Genomic DNA, 19,429 nt, shown 5'->3' with positions numbered 1-19,429 from the left:
TAGATCCAGAAGTCGTTGCCATTGATTACCTCCTAGACAGAGTGTGAGTGACCACAATCAGACCTGGCCAGGATGTTTCCAGCACCAAGTCACCCGAGACTGATGGGGAGTCAGCTGATGGGGCACCCAGTGTGCAGAAACCTTGCTCAGGCCAAGCTTTTAAGGAGTATCAAACAGATGGCTCAGGATGAGAATCCTATCTCCTGGGCCATGGTCACCCTGGCTTCCACATCAACTATGGCCCAAACAGCAGCAATGTTGTCCTCAGTGATGGTGGACACAAAAGCAGCTTGCATGTTCTATTCCTTTTCTATTTTTCACCCACTATTTTACCATTTATTTGTATAATAATAAGGCGTAACCCAATTACAGCATATTGTTTTTTAAATAACAATAGGATTACATTTCTCCTGTGCTCACCATTGTTACATTCCATGAAACTGAAAATAAAGGGCAGCTACAGTACTAAAGAATTACTGTATAACTAAAAATTACTCCCAAACGATTTTTTTTTTTTTTAATATTTCTTAAACTATTAAAGTTAATATTATAGCAGATCCAACAATGTATGCCAAGAAGTCTCATCTCAACTAACAACCGCCACATCACCATCTCAGTGTGCTTACTGTGTTGTGATTGGGTGAGAAAGCGCAGTTAGGTGTGAGGGCTCGGGCAGCCAATCATAACAGAAAAAGAAAGTTACTGTGGGACAACTTATGCACTATGTAGGCGGCTGAGCCGGAAGATAGAAAACATTTACCAGGAGAAGGGATTATTCAGACCACACAGAAGTATAGCACTGCAACCTTTGGAAATAAAGGATTTTTTATAACCTCAGGATTGAATTAAATATTTTTCTTGGGCAGAGGAGTAGGATTTTATTTCAGATCAGACAGCCACTTAAAGGCAAAGAACTATAAAATCAATAAAACAGTACAGTAGAAAAATTAATAACTGATATAACTGTAAGTGATGCTGCACAATGTGAAACTGAGAACATCTATAAGGACATTATATTGTGTGTATTTATTTAAAGGAGAACGTTCCATTGTTTGTAAAGATCATATTATTTCTATCAGATGCCCTGCAAGTTCTAAACACATAGGGGGGGGGGGGGGTTTCAATGTGGGATTCCGACTGTCGGAACGTCCCAACAGACGTTTTCGGTCAACTTGCCTGGTGGGCATGTCAGCAAAAAACGGCAGTGTATTGTCGAGAAACGGCCATGAATTCGGCAATCCACTGCCCTTTCCGCATCTGTTTTGTTGAAATCTGCCTTCAATACTGTTGGTAGCATTGAATAGTCTGTGGCCACTACTGTATTTCCTCTGTTGGAAATAGCGTCTTACATTGAATATCGCCCATATTGGACATGATGGTCCTTGGTACCTTCCTTTAGTTTGCAGTTCTTTTCTCTTTTGCTATTTTGAAGTGTGCGTGTTACTTAAAATCATACTTGATCTGCTGCTTCAATGTTTGCATCCCTAAAGAGATATTATTTAAACATCAGAAAGGTAACCTATATTTGTTATTTTCCAGTTTCCATTCCTAGGTCTGGCATGTCAGAATTTGATCGGTGGGTCTCCGGATTCTCACAAGGCAGTAAGTAGTTCCTTATGATGACTTTAACAAGTCTCTGTAATCTAGGTAATCTAGGTAATCTAGATTCTAAATAATTGTTTGCAAAATTCACTCAGTCATTGCCTGGTTCTAGGAATGAGCACTTGCAGTATGTAAGTGCTTAATTTAATCAAATTAAGTATAAGTTATTGTTGTTTGTGTGGTTATGGATTGAAATTCAGATGTGTCCACATACATCTATTTCATGTTATATACAACGTGTGAGCTCTGCGTGACTCTGAGGACCTTATCCAGGTCCGTTCGCAGCTAGCCTGCGTTCGCATGGGGACCGATGTTTTCTTAGTGTGCTAGGTGCACGCGGGAGGGAGGAGAGAAGCGGGGGGCACCGGGCAGCCCCATTACCATATGGGAACGTTCCCCCTACCCTGTGAATGGATGTTACATACCATATGTTTGGTATGTACAGTATTTGGTATGCATACCAAGTACATACCAAAATATATGATCATTTAACAGATACATTAATATAGTCTTACAGTATAGTCTCAGAAGAATAAACTCAGTATTATAAACATACAAAGACAGTACCAAATAGGGCTGATGCATCTTAGTGAAACCATATGTGCTGGGCCTCATTGCAACACTACAATTCCTGGTAGCTTTACATCCTCCAGGACACCGGATGGTTATCTCTATTAACACTTTCACACTGCAAAGCTGGGTCCGACATGGGATTTTGATCCTGGGTCGGATCCTGGGTCTGACCCTTTCCCCCTAAAGCTGAGTTGCCCATTATACATGGAGTGAACCAGGTTTAACCCTTATTTCCTGGCTGGTCAACCCAGGTATTCAGTGTGGTGCTTTTTACCAGGCAACTACCTAGCAATAACCCAGAAATTAGTTGCGGCATGAGAGGGGTATATCAGATTTTCCCATCACGTTTGCCTGCCAAGGGTCAACTTGTTAGCAAGTTCAAATATTTATTTGCATAGGAAAAAAAATGACTGGGTCTAAATATAACTGTAGAAGGAAATGTATATACTTTCATAGAAAGCCCCATTGGAGTTTTTGCCACCTTTAGACACACTTCTAGTTTACTGACATATCTGAGGTATCTGCCAAGAGCAGAGGAGTGTGCTGGGTAGAACATGCAGACACACCATTACAAAAAGGGGTGTTTAATGGTTGTGTGGTATGTTATATTGACTGTTATCATGTCGATCCGTATAGGTGCGTCCTCATACATCTAGCCTCAATACACCATGCACAGCAAGATGCATGGCGTGAGTGAGGTGGCTATTCATATAAGGCACACATGCAGACCTTATTGATTAAAAAGAAAGTGCACATGCCTATATTCTGTTTGTGACTGCGGTTGTATCTGCTTATGGAATGCTACGTTACAGTGGTTTTTTTTTTAGAAAAACACTGAAATATAAAATTTCATATGCAGATATAACCAGAGTTACACACAGCATATAGGCATATAATTTTAATCAGCATGGTCTGCTTGCAGGGTCAAATTTAGGGGTCGGGCCACCCCTAGGCACAACATTTTTGCCCCCCCATTTTTACATATTCATTAAAAAAGTACTTGTGTGTACTGAAGACAGGCGATTGTACTGGCTGGGGGTTATGTGGTGGACAGTGGATGTGGGCAGTTAGCTGATCTGGGAGGGAAGGGGGGCATGGTGACAGGCACTGGGATGGTGGTGGCCACTGGACTGGGGATGGGGGATGGTTGGTTATATTGGGGGCACTGGGCTGGGTATGGTTGATTAGATGGGGGGGCACTGGGCTGGGTACAGGAGATGATTGGATAGATAGGGGGGCACTGGGTTGAGATCAGGGGATAGAAGCACTGACCTGGGTATTGCTGGTCTGTCCCACATACAATGCAGCTCCTCAGCAGATGCTGCTGCTTGAATCTGCTCAATGATCTGCGTTGGGGTGGGGGGGCACCAAGTCACACCCCCCTGCTTGGTCTGAGAATAGGCGATGCAGCCAGCGGGGCTGGGTTCGGGGGAGAGGGGGAGCCGGGATTCACGACCAGTGATGAGAAGCCACCATGTCATTAGCCCCCCTCCACCCCGCTGGGTCTGAGGATCAGTGCTGCAACTGGTTCGGCTGGGTCTGGCGCTGGTGCCGGGGGAGGGGGCAGCCGCCATGCTCAGTGGTGCCGAGATTCAAGATCACTGCCGCTGGTGGGGGAGCTGCCAAGTCGTTTCCCCCAGCTGGATCTCTCATGGGGTGGGTGGGAGCCGCGGAGGCTAGTTCCCCTGCTGTGTCTAAGATCAGCAGCACTGCGGTGGCGGTGCCGAGGGGGTCTCCCATTTACGGATGCCAGCAGTAGGGTAGGAATCCACAGCCTCTGCCGAAGGGGGCACACTTTAAAAAACTTCAAGAGGGTGCAGGGGAATGTCTGCTGGGCTCTGGGGCCGCCTAGTTTGCATATATACGCTGCCTAGCGAGCAGGTAAACACCGCCCCACCGAATGTATCCCCCACCTCCTGAATCCCCGCTTACACATCTGCTCACCATCGAATGATTTTTTCTTTCTTACTGAAAAGTAAGAAAGTAAGCCAGGACTTTCTTTTCATCTGGACACTTTCTGAAGAATTTGGGGCAGGCACTGGCGTCATGTGATGTGATCCGCCTGCCCCGAGCAGGCAGGGGCATGCCTGCATTTGCTAGGGTCTACCCAATGTATCTATGGGTGCGCCCACTGCTTTTGTGGGCACACCCATGAAACGCTGAGCGGCCCCCAGCGAACTTCCCCTACCTGTCACTCAGGCAGCGAGTACCCTGGCGAATGGAAAATTTGCCGAAGGCGCTCACTGCAGGGGGTTTGCATATTTTACTTATTTTATTGTAAGAAATTTTATCAGAATGTATTGTACTTCAGATTCCAGAAACACAGACTCTGAGACAGTTTGGAAGGGTGTTGAAGAGGTACCGGAAATAAAAGGTAATTCTGAAACACTCTGGAAGGGTGTTGAAGAGATACCAGAAACAAAAGGTAATATTCACTACCAGAAGTAGGATTTATGTAACTTTTTCTCAATATTTATTATAATATGAATAATAATCATCATGATGATGATTATGCTACTGGACCATTATATTCATAGCATATAATAAATATAATCACCTTAAATTGGCACCAATAACCATTCACGAGATTTGATGACTAATATTATTGTTAGATACCCCCCCCCACCCCATCTACTCACATCCATCCCCCCCAAAAAATACAATAAACTGAACTATGAACATCATTGGTTATAATAAGCAAATTAAAATGATAATCAATTTGAATGAAAAAAATGCTAAATAATTATATGTCAAATTATACAACACTACAGAATGTTTGATGAGTTATAAAAGATCATCGACAGTAAGTCAGTGATAATGATGAAGACCAAGCAATGCCATAGCCATATCTGAAATACACTATATGGACAAAAGTATTAGGACATCTGACCATTACCATGAATCAACAGGGTATGTAATGCCATTGTGGACCTTATTCTGGTTGACTCGCAAAGCTGCAAATTTTGCAGCCTTGCGAATCCACCAGATACCGCCCACAGTGCCGGATGCCCCCCCCCCCCCCCCTCACATGCCACGATCCCATGTGAATCCCCATACGGCTGCAAATAGATTATTTGCCTAATCATCCATTCACAGCCGGGGAGAAATCATTGGATGGCCGGTGACCATCAAATGATTTCTTCAGCGCTCGGAGATTAGAGATACCACTATGGTGTCTCTGATCTCCGAGCGCCCTGTGTGGGAAGCAGGGTGATGTCAGCTGCCCGTTCCCCTCACCTGTGTCACAGGGCAATTACAATGGAAATGCCCAGCATTTTAATGGGAACGCTGGGAGCTCCCACAGGCTTTGCCCCCTGCCACGCGCCCTACGCCCCCCCAGCCGCACTGCTAGGTGCGAGTGGGATGGAAAACATGTAGTTTGCCGTGCCTGCTCACACTCTGCTTTCTGCACATGCGCAGAAACACAGATGCAAAATATCGGGGAACCAAACCAACTAGATTAAGGGCCTGTATTCAAATAAGTTTAATTTAATATGGAGTTGGTCCCCCTTTTTCATCTATAGTATAACAGCTTCCGCTCTTCTTGGAAGGCTGTCCACAAGATTTTGGAGTGTTTCCGTGGGAATTTGTGCCCAATAATGCAGTAGAACATTTATGAGGTCAGCCACAGATGTTGGATGAGAAGGTATGGCTCTCCATTTCAGTTCATCCCAAAGGTGCTCGATGGGTTTGAGGTCAGGGCTCAACAGAAGGAAGGTGATCAAAAGGCGCTGAGTAGGATGTACAGTCAAACAAAGGTGTGTCCCAGAAATTTTGTCCATATATTGCATATGGCCAAGGTTTTTGGATCACTCTATCTCTCCTTTAAGATCAGTGACGTTATTCGGCAAATCTCACCAGTGAATTGTCCCATAATGATTATGGCTAGAAGAGCAAATATGATCAGATGCTCCAGGTTTTTGCCTCGTGAGAACATTGCTTGTCGAAAGCTACATAACCTTTGTGAATGCAAAGCAATGCCATTTTTGATGATTAAAAACACTATTGTATGTTTATGATGTCTTTGTTTATATATGACTTATTAATACTATTCCAATAAGGTGTGCTGTACTAGTATTTATTGTGTTTTGACTGTAGTCAACATTTGTTATACAGGAATTCTCAAAAAAGTACCATATTCTTTTTTTTATTTATTAGTTCAAGTTAAACCTGAAGTTAAAGCAGTTGTGGAGCCAGACCCATGGAGAGGATTCACAGAACTAGGTATGTCACATTTACAAATGCTCTTGCTGTGTGCAGGAGACTAGAATACTCTGTTGTAAATATCAGCTACCAGAGGCCAGTGCAACCATAAAGCAGCTTAAGGCTGAGGCCGCCTTCCACATAATGAAGGATATCCATTCATGATGAAGCCTGTGATGACCACAGCTCTTGCTAGCGCCAGCCGAGCTAATCTGCACACTCGCCACCATTCTTGGCCAGAACAGAGCTTGTTGGTATGCTCAATTCATAGCGGCTTCTGGAATGAGTTATGGTTGGTAGGGTTGCATTTTATTTTCATGCCATGTTTTCTGATTGCACATCTTTTCACAACTACAAATGTGTAGGACTAGAGGGCTGGAGTGGGCATGTAGGTAAGAAGCTGGGTAGAGGGGATTGGGGGGCAGGTATTAGGTAGCTTTGCTTGGGGCTAATAGAAGCCTTGTACCAGCCTGCATGTTCCTACTAACACCATACCCAATTTACATAGTCATACCCAGGAAAAAACTGAGCTGCACAAATTGTTTGCCACTTAGTTCCAGGCTTTTTGCAGGGAAATGAGAACCATCGGGACTGAGAGCATAATCGAAGGTGATACAGGGGAAGAAGTATCTGTTCCGTCAAGTTCCTCTTCTACCCCTGTTATTTCTCACATAGAGACTGATGCAGAATTGAATGTACTCTTGTGTGCAATTTGTGTATTTTGCACTGTACCTGCTTAAAAAATATGCACAAGGATGGAGCACTGGGCACTAATCCAGGAGTAGCTTTGCTCTGGTTGGTACAGTAAGTGAGTGGTAAAAGGTTAGATGCAGCAGCTAATCCCATGTTGGATATAGTCGCAATGAAAGGCATTAATATGAATTATTATAACACCCAGCCATGTCACATTCCAGCTCTAATCCTTACATTCCTTTGAAATCTGTTTTGCTATTGGTTACTTTCTCATCATGTTCTATTGTCTCGCCTCCATATGATTATGTCCTCTTTGACCATTAAAACTTTAGGAACATGCTTCTATACTTCCATCGTATGTACTGTGTTGTTTATAATCTGTTTTCAATCTTATAAATCTTCAATCTTATCATAGTAAATATATTTAACAAAATCTTTTAAATCCACTGTTTTCATGCATACACTTCACTTCAGTAGCCTATGTTCTACCAAAATAATGACTGTCAGCATTTGATTAATGAGGCCACTTGCGTCTTTTCATATCTTCCTCAGACATTCTCATTGTCTGGTAACCAAGACTGTCAGGAAGTCGGATTTAAATTCTTCATAAGCGTATTACAGAGACAAAACCTATATTGGCTGAAACTTTTCATTGCAATTATATAAGAGTCTGAAGAGGAGAATCTATAGAGGAGCTCTTCATTTACAACTACTTAGAATAGACCCGTCCTCAGCATCCAAAAGATTAATGTTCACTGTTACCCATGCAAGAGGCCATTATCGATTTCTTTGTTCTTATTTAGCATCTGCCAGGAATTTTCAGCAATTTTAGGATCACATAATGCTGAGAAATTCCACTCAGTATGTAAATGATGTTATTGTATCATGTGGACTTATTATATTATACAATTTATCAGATTCCTTACCATACTCTTACATCTTTGTACAGGAGGTGCAGTAGGCACAGGAGGAGGAGGAGGAGGAGGAGGAGGAAGTGTAATAAAGGAAGTGGTGAACGCGAGACCGCCCGTGGAAGCAGTTACCCTGGGAGGCATAAGTATGTGTGGTTTTCTGTCAATTTTCAGCCGTAGAGAATATTTATAAAATAACCATATACAATTTAGGTCCAATTGCATATTTAAATTTTATTAACATTTACCCATCCCCCCAAACTTCATCAGTATTGGCCTCTCTTCCTCTTCATGAGAGACCTCTGCTGATTATCTCTGACAACTTCATTATAGTTGCAAATCCTATCTAATCTCCACTCAATCTTTGTCTTCAAATCCTGTTCTTCAATGAATAATTTTAAACAGAATAACCATCATTGTTTGATTATAAAATGCCATATATTAATAGGGTGATGCTTATGCTCTATGTGCTGGATCACTGATTACATCAAGAGAGGAGAAGGCTTGTGTGCAGCCTCCTCGGCCAGGCCCCCTCCTTACTGCCGGGAGCAGGACTCCCCAGCCCATGCTGAAACCTGAGAGGCCTTAGACTTCACCACTAATAGCCGCTTTTCCCGGACAGACTAGCTCCACCCCGTACTCAGATGCCACAAAGTCAGGGTACTAGTAAGAGGCAGCAGTGGCATATTTAAAATGGGTGCAGTGTATGTGCGGTGTACATGGGCCCCTGCACACGCTGCAGTGCTTACCCCTTTGTAGTCCAGCATCAATGCTGGCAGAAACACTGTGTTAAATGCTGAATAAATATCCGCTGTGCCATTTTCCCAGCGATATGCGCATGCATTACAGTGTGAGACTTCTAGTTCTCAGACTACACAGCAATGTGCTGTCACCAGCAGAAAGGAGGGGGCTCAGATGGAGGAGGCTGCACACGGGCCTCCTGCTCTCTTAAGACGCATGGCAACCCATGGAAGTCTCTGGACAAGGGCCATTATTCTGGTTAATTTGCTCGGACACACATTTGCACGCATCTGACCGAATGTCACCCACTTCCACATGGCCAGCGAAGGCATGCCTCTAAGCCAGGCAAACCAGTTCATTCACATCCAAACACAAAGGGAGAGTGGCGTTACAATACACGCACGCTAAAGTGTTCACACATAACTCTTCGCTCGGATAATCTGCGTCCCCTCGCTGCGCTCGCTGCGCTCGCCACGCTTCGGGCTCAGTGGCTTGCTGCGCTCGCCACACTATATAAAGTCAACTCCTTGCGTAGTTGGATAGTGGGGGTATGAAATCACCCATGGGTGACTAGACAATTAAAAATCGGGTCTTTACAATGAAAAATCGCATTGCATCGCATGCCTTAAGTAGTGGCATGCGATGAAAAAAACGGGCGCCCAGATTATACACAAGTACCCTTACTTTTACCAAAGGAATGATTTTAAGTTTGATCGATCCAAGCCCTCGCACAGTGGCCACCACCCCAGTATATGCCTCAGTTTCCGCCAAGTTTTGCCTAGTTTTGTGGCCGTGCCCATCCATACGCCCACATTACACCTACTCTGCACGAGTTTGTTCACTAGAGTATTGCTACTCCTAAGGTCGCGAGCGTGCACGGTTGACCAAACCTGCACATGCATCTTGCGAATGGTATGCATGCGAAGTGAGCTAAGATACGCTCTCCGAACTAATTCGTATCTGAGCGAGGCAATCAGAATAAGGGCCAAAGAGAAAATAAAAACATATGTCTCAGATACTATGTATTATACAAATGTCAATATACTGTATACCAGGCAGCATTGTCACGTTGATTAGGATTGGTTGCATTGCAGAGTGGCTGTTACTCTAATCTACTCTAACTGTCTAATCAGATCTCAATGGGTCATGTTCTATGACATGGTAAAGTGTTATATGTGTCCATATCACTGCAAAATTAATGTACATTCACTCCCTACTATATCCATGTAGACTGTAAAATAGATCTGGTCTTCCTCATCGATGGGAGTTGGAGTATTGGGAAGAGGCGCTTCCGCATTCAGAAGCTGTTCCTTAACCAGATGGCGGAGGCGCTTGATGTTGGAATATCTGGACCTCTCATGGGTATTGTACAATATGGGTAAGGACATTTGTTTTCTGGGAAAAGTCTACATATTTAATTATTCATTCATACACAATGCGCACAGGTTAAAGCCAGAGATTTGTGGGCACTGCTGCGGTTAGCACTAGCAATACATAAACATTAGATAGGTTTGGTAGGAAATAAGCACTTCTGGGTATTCCCATGACAGACTCTCTCATGGTGGCTGGTATTATGCAGACAGAAAGAGAATATACAAATAATAAATAGTTATTTTCAAAGCAAGTGGTGCGTGTGTACTATTATGTCTGCAATAGATGGGTAACCACATAGCTTTGTTTGTCGAGATGACAGCTAATGTGGTGAGAAATATTTTATTGTCTTCTGGTAGGAGTTGGATGTTGTTTTCATATACATGTACATGTGCATTTCTTTCATGTAGAGTGTGTTGCAAATAGAGTCAGACAAGTATTCACTTTCCAATGTAGACAAAATTCTGACCAGAACTTTGTTATGCAGTTATGGACACATTTACTTTATTCGATATTAGGAATTCTGGGGACGAGGCAGGTCTGCAGTCCAAGAGGTCTAAACATCAATACCATCATGACCATAGATCAGCTCTGGGTGCTGGGGCTTTTGACATCCCAACGTTGTGCTGCTGCTTAGTGCTGATGTCAACATGCAGATCTGTTTTATTTCTGCTGCTCTGGGATGGCAATTCTCCATAGAGAATGTACATTGATGTCAGGAAACCATCAATTGGAAATAATTGATCATTTGAACCATTAATAGGCATTTCTATTGTTTGATATGTGAATGTGGCATGCCAGTTAAAGAAGGTGCTAAGAGCCAAGAAGGGTTTGAAAGTTTGAAAGGTGTGTGAGAATAAGAGCTTGGGCTAAGCGTAAAACAACAGATACAAAACCTCATCAGTGGCAGCAGTCAGTGACACCTGGTGCAGCCAAGAAAATCCCTTTGGGCATCTTGAAAATGGCATGGCTTCCTGTAAAGGAGGTGTGGCATCACAGGAGCCAATTGTATCACTAAATGGGGTGTGGCTTAGTGGGAAAAACCCCTAATAACCTCAATCTGTGGAAGGGCAGGCTGGCATATTTTGCAGTACTGCCATCTCATTCTCAGTGACGGGAGCCAGGTGCTGCTGGTTAATGTCACACTGCAGCAATGGGGTCTTATTGCTGCAGAGGAGTTGGCATTTTGGTGTCGGCCCTTGGAACAATTGAGACCCAGGTGCAACATGCCCTACCCTTGTGTTGCCACTGAGCCTAATCACTAAGTTACCATTAGACCCCTGCAGTAGAAGATGAAGATACATTGTATCTCCCCCATCAATAGCAAAGCTATTAACCATCAGTGGCAAACCCAACCACTGATGGCTGCTAACCATCAATGGTTGATGGCCTTCTCTAGAAGTATTCCATCTCTGCATAGCTCTATGAGCCATACAGACAGCAGCAGCAATGTAACATAAAGATAACCTCACATGTTCATTTACCAGGGACTGAAAAGTGAGCTGGTAAATTAGGATTACATTTGAACAGACAAGTGGTTTTAGGCATAGAATACAGCCTGATTCATCCAAAGGGCGGGACCTCCATTTCTTGTACAAAACTGTTTTTGATGTCAAACTCCTCCGACTTAGCCCGATTTCATCCCAAATATCGACCCGATCCATCAGAATCGGAGGAAATCGGACCAAATCAGACCTGTGTATGGGGGCCTTAAGGTTTTCTTTTTCTCCTTCTTTTTGCTCCTTTTTTTTCTTTCTTTCTTTCTTTTTCTTTCTGGTTTTAAACTGTATCCCACTATTGTTTCTCTCTTTCTCTTTCCTTTTTTATTTTCTGTTTTTTTTTTATTTTTATCTTTCTTTGTTTTTTTCTCCTATTTCTCTCTTTTTCTGTTTCTGCTTTCTGTTTATTTTGGTATCCTTTTTCTCTATTAGTAGGAGCCTCCTACAGAAAATGACTGTAGGTAAATAGGATATACAATGTATATAGCAATGTAGTTAATGATCCCATAATGACGTACACATTATAACTAGTATACAAGCACAACAACAGTAATACTTTCGAGAAGGCACATTCCCCTAGCCCTTCTACTAGCCTGATTCTGTCCTCATTCAAGTGACACCAGGTACAAGGTGGGGCTGGATGTACAAGGGGAACAGAGTACTAGGAAAGAGATACTACTGCAGTATTCTGGTCCCAGTATTTCTGAACTCTGGATCTAATGAGGGGTGTGGGCCACAGGCAGGATGTGCATCTCTGTTCTAAAGTAGTGTTGAAAGTAATATTGTCCTGCTCATAGCAATGACAGTTCTCTGTCTTTTCCCTTTAAAGGGATGAACCTTCTACAGAATTCAGTCTTCGGTCGTACTTCAATTCCAAAGACTTGAAAAATGCCATTGACAAAATTCCACAAAAAGGAGGATTTTCCAATGTTGGTGGGTATATATAATATAGTATTTTTTATATTTTATTTTGTTTTAAAGCCTACAACATTATTTTATTTATTTATTAACAGTTTCTTATATAGCGCATACATATTCTGCAGTGCTTTACACAGTATTTACACAATGATTTTCCTAGATTTTGCTAAAGCCTTCGACACAGTACCACACAAGAGGTTGATAAATAAAATGGAGGACATGGGATTAGGGGCAAAAATCTGTAGATGGGTAGGGAACTGGCTGTGTAATAGAGAACAAAGAGTGGTCGTGAACAGTGCCGTATCTAATATGATACCAGTACTAAGTGGAGTGCCACAGGGTTCGGTTCTTGGGCCCATTTTATTTAACATTTTTATTAACGATATTGGGATGGGGTTACTCAGCAATGTATCCATCTTTGTGGACGATACAAAACTGAGCAGAGTTATTAAATCATCAGAAGATGTCACCACGCTTCAAAATGATCTTGACAATCTAGATGAGTGGGCAAAAAAGTGGAAGATGAGGTTCAATGTGAACAAATGCAAGGTCATGCACCTTGGGAGACATAACCAGTGTGCTAGTTACATTGAAACATAGAAACATAGAATTTGACGGCAGATAAGAACCATTTGGCCCTTCTAGTCTGCCCCTTTTTTTACCCTTCAGGTAAACTCAACCATTTTTAATCCTTATTTCTTTGTAAGGATATTCATATGCCTATCCCAAGCATATTTAAATTGTTCTACTGCCTTAGCCTCCACCACCTCTGATGGGAGGCTATTCCACTTATCCACTACCCTTTCTGTGAAGTAATTCTTTCTAACATTTCCCCTATACCTACCTACCTCCAGTTTCAGTGCATGTCCTCGTGTTTTATTACTTGTTTTCCTTTGAAGAAAATTTCCCACCTGTACTATGTTAAAACCCTTGATATATTTGAAGATTTCTATCATGTCCCCCCTTTCCCTTCTCTGCTCCAAACTATACATGTTAAGATCTTTTAGTCTATCCAGGTAAGTTTTGTGATGTAGGCCATGAACCATTTTAGTTGCCCTTCTTTGTACACTCTCCAATGTATTTATATCCTTCTGAAGATATGGTCTCCAGAACTGGACACAGTATTCCAGATGAGGTCGTACCAATGACCTATAAAGTGGCATTATTACGTCTTTGTTTCTGCTACTGATTCCTCTCCCTATGCAACCAAGCATCTGACTAGCCTTCCTCATTGCTTTGTTACATTGCCTCCCTGCCTTTAAGTCACTTGAAATAGTGACTCCTAGATCTCTTTCCTCCTCAGTAGTTTCCATTCTAGTACCCTTGATACTATATTGAGCCTTTGGGGTTTTGAGTCCCAAGTGCATAATTTTGCATTTTTTAGCATTAAACTGTAGTTGCCATTCTCTTGACCAATTCTCAAGTTTACTTAGATCATCAGTCATTTGATTTACCCCTCCTGGTGTGTCTACTCTGTTGCATATCTTTGTGTCATCTGCAAAGTTATAACCTAAGCGGGGATGAATTGGGTAAATCAGTACTCGAAAAGGATCTAGGAGTCCAAATAGACAACAATCTGGGGTGTAGTGCTCAATGTAATATAGCAACAAAAAAGGACAACAAAATTCTCGCATGTAATAAAAGGGGCATGGTAACTAGGGACTCAAAAGTAATTATGCCTCTGTACAAATCATTGGTTAGACCGCACCTCGAATATGCAGTGCAGTTCTGGGCCCCGCACTATAAAAAGGACATAATAGAATTAGAAAAAATCCAAAAAAGTGCAACAAAGCTTATTAGGGGAATGGAGAATTTAAACTATGAGGAAAGATTAAACAATTTGGGACTATTTACACTAGAGAAAAGACATTTAAGGGGGGATATGCTCAACATGTATAAATATATTAGGGGCCAATATAAGGAACTGTCAAACACCTTTTTTCTACTAGAAAGGAATCTAGGATCTATAAGAAAAAATTTCTTTACAGTCAGAGCAGTCAAACTTTGGAACTCTCTTCCTGGAGAAGTGGTGTCGGCAGACACTATAAATATGTTTAAAATAAGGTTGGATAAACATTTATTGGTTAAAAACATCCATGGGTACAAATAAGTAACAAAATTTGTCTTTAAAATATCATAACATACTATACAACAAGGGATAAGCTATTATAAACATAGGTTGAACTAGATGGACGCAAGTCTTTATTCAGCCTCACCTACTATGTAACTATGTAAGTATTCTTAAGTATCTCCAGTGGAGCTTACAATCTATTTTCCCTACCACATGTACACGCACACAGACATTCTAGGGTTAATTTTGTTGGGAGCCAATTGAGCTATCTGTGTATTTTTGGATTATGGGAGGAAACAGAGTACCCGGAGTAAACCCACGCAAATATGGGGTTTATATTTAAGTGACTAACATTGTCTACTTTGGACCTCATTTGCATTCACTGGGTTATATGTACTAAAGTGTGGATTTTAAAAGTGGAGAAGTTAACCACAGCAAGCTATCAGATTCTACTTTTAAAAAAAGTTGTAAAAAGAATTAAACGAGTGGGAGATAGAGGACAGGCTGCCACTGCCCCTGACTCTCTTCCCAGCTCAGCATACAGCACTGAGCAGTGTGTTCTGAGCTGGGGAGAAAGGCTGTGCTGTGGTGGCAGCATGTCATCTCTCTCTCCCTATAGCCTGGCTCCCTGCAACAAGGAGTGGGCCCTGAGCCTGGGTAAAAAAGTACCCACCCCCTCCCCAGGGGCGTAGGGAGGGCGGAGCACGCGCTCCAGGGGCAGAGAGATCAAATGGCGCCAGAGCCGCGTGCCACCGGCTCCCCTGCCCTGCTTCCCCGCCCAGCTGCAGCGCTTAGTTACAGACTTACAGTGCTAGTCGGAGTGGAGGTGCCGAGATTTAGCTGCCTGTGACTCAGAGGCACCCGGCAGGTCAGAGCAGCAGGGACAGTGGCATCATGGGAATTGTAGTTTATATGTTACTTGTCAAACTTTGAGCAGTTAACGTTCAAACTACAAATCCCATGAGGCCATACTTTGCCCTGGGAGGAAGTCTCACACAGGTGAACTTGTGAGACAGACGGAATGGGAACCGCGCTGGTAGGATCAGGATGCCTACATGCATGCAGAGTCAGTGAAGGCAGTTGAGACGATAAGGCTGTCCTGTAGGGAGATAGCTCTGGAGTTCTCTCCCTCCCCCTACCTCCCCTGTGTTTATCGAAACAGGAGCAGCAGTGTCAGGAAGAGGACTCCTACATGCACTATGTGTGCTGACTCTTTCACTGACATGGTAAAGATCTTTTTTTGATGAGATGATAATTAAATTGGTAGCTTATTCAGCATTATCTGTTACTATTCACCTCCTGCAAACAAATTGGTGTGGGTGTGTGTACACACACATATATATATATATATATATATATATATATATATATATATATATATATATATATATATATATATATATATATATATATATATATATATATATATATATATATATATATATGAAAAACACCAGAAAAGACAATTGTGGTATGGCGCCTAGAATTGATAAATAAAGTCCATATGTATGGTGATCACAAAAAGCAGTGAAGCAGACCAGAAGAATTCATCCAATTTATTGTTTATTTACGTCAACTTTGTCATCGGCAAAACCGTGAGAAGTATATATGTGTGTGTACACGTATAATGGGCATCATATGTGGCCTTATGTGCAATTGGCATTACGGCGTGTGGCATTATGTGTAATGTGCATTAAGGTGTGTCCTGTACTGTTAGGTTGTGCCCCCTTTTTGCCACGCAAGAGCCCTGCCTACTACAAATCGGGGGGGGGGGGGATTGAGGGCGAAACATGCCCTTGCTCTGGGCACCGTGGCTCCTAGCTACACCACTGCCCCTCCCCCCTCAACAGCGCTGCCTGCATGTCTTACATATTTCAGATCTCCTACTTGGGGATACATTTTATTCAATGTGCTGTGAGCCCTTATACTCATGTATTATTGCCTACTGATACAACAATGCGGTACTTGTGTACTTTCACGGCTCCCACAATGAGCATCGTACAGAGAAAAATCGCATTGCATCACATCGCGATGTCATTTTTCACAGAAATTATGGACATGAGTTGACATCATGTAAAATGCACCCCAAATGTCATTTTTCACACTGTACCACCCCCACTATCAACGCCAACCCGAAGCGTGGCGAGCGCAGCGAGCCCGCGAGGGGCGGCGGTACGCGTCCTACGACCTTTTCATACCCCCACTATCCACGTCGGTGTGGAGTTGAGAATAGAAATTCCGAGCCCGAAGCGTGCCGAGCGCAGCGAGCCCCGTGAGGGGACGCGGATACCTTGAAGCCCGCGAGGGGACACGGATACCTGTGAAGGTATCCGCGTCCCCTTGCGGGGCTCGCTGCGCTCGCCACGATTCGGGCTCGGTGGCTCGCTGCGCTTGCCACACTTTCTATTCTCAACTCCACGCCGACGTGGATAGTGGGGGTATGAAAAGGTCGTAGGACGCATACCGCCGCCCGGTTGGCGTTGATAGTGGGGGTGGTACAGTGTGAAAAATGACATTTGGGGTGCATTTTACATGATGTCAACTCATGTCCATAATTTCTGTGAAATTTCTGTGCGATTTCTGTGCGATCGCATGCAATCTCATGCGATCGCATGCGATTTTATTAAAAATGCATAAAAATACAGGAAAATCGCATCGCATGCCACTACATATGGCATGCGATGGCATGCGATGGGAGCCGTGAAAGTACACAAGTACCAACAATGCTTTATATGGTATAATGCACTGGTTCCCAAATTGAGTGCCGTGGCATTCTGAGGTGCCTTGGGGTACTTGTAGGGATGCCATGTGTTGGTGCCCCAGAACCAATTAAAATTATTTATGGTCAATATGATAGATGAACAAGTGCTTGTAGCTTCTAATCAAAAAATATGTGGACAAACATAAACAAATGTTGTCTCTAACCAGATGATTGAACATAAGGATGACATACAGTATGCACACATTTGACTTAAGTTATTATTGTTTTCTAAATTTCTCCACAAGAACAAAATTCCGATGCTCTATGGAACCAAGTTGTGGACCCTTTGGTATATAATGCATTAATTATATTTTTGTTATATGAATGATTAAATCATTGTGATTGTCCCTGTAGGGAAGGCTCTCTCTTATGTGAATAGGAATTACTTCTCGGATGCCAGTGGGAATAGAGGAGCAGCCCCCAATGTGGCTGTTGTGCTTGTTGATGGTTGGCCAACGGATAAGGTCGAAGAAGCCTCTCGCCTTGCTCGGGAATCAGGAATTAATATTTTCTTTGTGACAATTGAGGGTGCTGATGACAATGAGAGATCAAGTGTTGTGGAACCCAATTTTGTAGATAAGGTATTTAACATGTGCCGTTAGGTACTTTAAATATGTATATGCATTTAAGGTATTTAAAATTCTTTATTTGTTAGCTGTTCTGAGTGTGTATAATTGGCTTTCCACTGTGTAATCCATAAACAATGAAAATAATTTCTGGCCTGCCCAGCTGGTAGTCTAATGTGCACAGGAGAAATATCCCCAATAACACAAGACAATATCTGTTTGTTAAATGGGATTATTTTATGTTTATATTGATAAGCCACTTCATGACCAGGGAGACTCACAAGCATGTGCTATACTTACTACATACTTGCCTACTCTTTCAGAAAGCAAAACTGGGCAGATTGGGCTTAGACGATGATGTGATTCATGCTGAATTGCTTCACTATAGCCATGCCCCCTTCTTGACACTAATCTTGGCTTGTATAGCAGGAGGCGTGGCCTTGATAATAACTATAGCAACAATAATAATAATAATAATGGTGCTATTAATATAGCACTTTTCTCCCAATAGGACTCAATGTGCTTTACATTTGCCTTTACAGCACAGAAAAAAAGCTTAACACTGGCTATTAGTGAGATGATTGAGAGAACAAAGTCTTAAGGTCTATTTTTGTAGGGGGCCTCTTGCACTGTGCGGGAAAGAGAATTCCATAGAGTTGGAGCCAAAAAGCTCGACCCCCAGACAAGACAGATTCTAGGTACAGTTAATAGTCCATCATCTGCAGATCGCACTAATCGAAATGGGGGTGCTTATATGTTAGTTGGGTGCCCACTATAGTTAGTACGCTCATACCCCCACTATCCATGTCGGCAAGCGTGGCGATGGGACGCAGAAAACTAAGCAAATAGCTTAGTGGGTGCCCAACTAACATATAAGTACCGAAATGGGCAATAAGGAATCAGAAGCTGCTTCAAGTACTTTGGTCTCTGGTCATGAAGGCCTTTTAAAGTCATTAAGCCATGATTCGCCATCTTACAGGTAGCCAGTGAAGGGAGTAGAGAATGGATGGGTGTTATGTGACTCGAGTGGGGCTGGTTGGTTAATAGACTTTCAGCTGCATTTTGTACCATCTGTAAGTGGTGCAATTCTTTTGCTGGGAGACTAAAGCAGAGGGCATTGCAGGAGACTAGGCGTGATGATACAAATGCATATAAGACTGTAGGAAGATCTTCTGGGGAATTAAGTGCTTGAATCCGGCTATGTTCCTCAGATGAAATAATGAGGATTTGATTGTGGCTGATACCTGATGTTTAGAGGTCAAACCACTATCCAGAAGAATGCCGAGATTCTGCAAATGTTCAGTGTATGAAATAATGCAGCCACTCCCCCCACTTATATTCTCCTGTGGTATGTCACGCTCCCTCCCCCCACCCTATGCCAAGCCAGGCAACACCTGTATGATCCACCCATAATTGGCAACCAAAAAGTCAACAACTATGACTTACTAAAGAGATACTACTATAGGCAGCCATGACAAAGATGCTAAACTAAGCTCACTCAGATATTCAGTGGTTAGCTG

At 42.7% G+C, this 19,429-nt stretch overlaps 1 protein-coding gene across 5 annotated transcripts in view; it reads left to right on the top strand.

Moving 5' to 3' along the window:
• VIT (vitrin) overlaps positions 1-19,429 on the top strand; it is a 108,527-nt gene that overhangs the window by 85,550 nt on the left and 3,548 nt on the right. For 4 of the 5 annotated variants that reach the window (XM_083176153.1, XM_083176155.1, XM_083176156.1 and 1 more), the window contains 7 exons: positions 1,540-1,602; positions 4,487-4,600; positions 6,334-6,399; positions 8,021-8,128; positions 9,954-10,101; positions 12,423-12,526; positions 17,698-17,924. In XM_083176153.1, the coding sequence (XP_083032279.1) occupies positions 1,540-1,602; positions 4,487-4,600; positions 6,334-6,399; positions 8,021-8,128; positions 9,954-10,101; positions 12,423-12,526; positions 17,698-17,924 (830 nt within the window). The remainder of the gene's footprint in view (positions 1-1,539; positions 1,603-4,486; positions 4,601-6,333; positions 6,400-8,020; positions 8,129-9,953; positions 10,102-12,422; positions 12,527-17,697; positions 17,925-19,429) is intronic. The other variant, XM_083176154.1, reaches the window with a different exon arrangement.

This window comes from Crinia signifera, chromosome 3 (assembly GCF_055691185.1).
Source record: "Crinia signifera chromosome 3, ASM5569118v1, whole genome shotgun sequence".
Lineage (NCBI taxonomy): Eukaryota > Metazoa > Chordata > Amphibia > Anura > Myobatrachidae > Crinia > Crinia signifera.
This window is presented reverse-complemented; position numbering and strand designations above follow the sequence as displayed.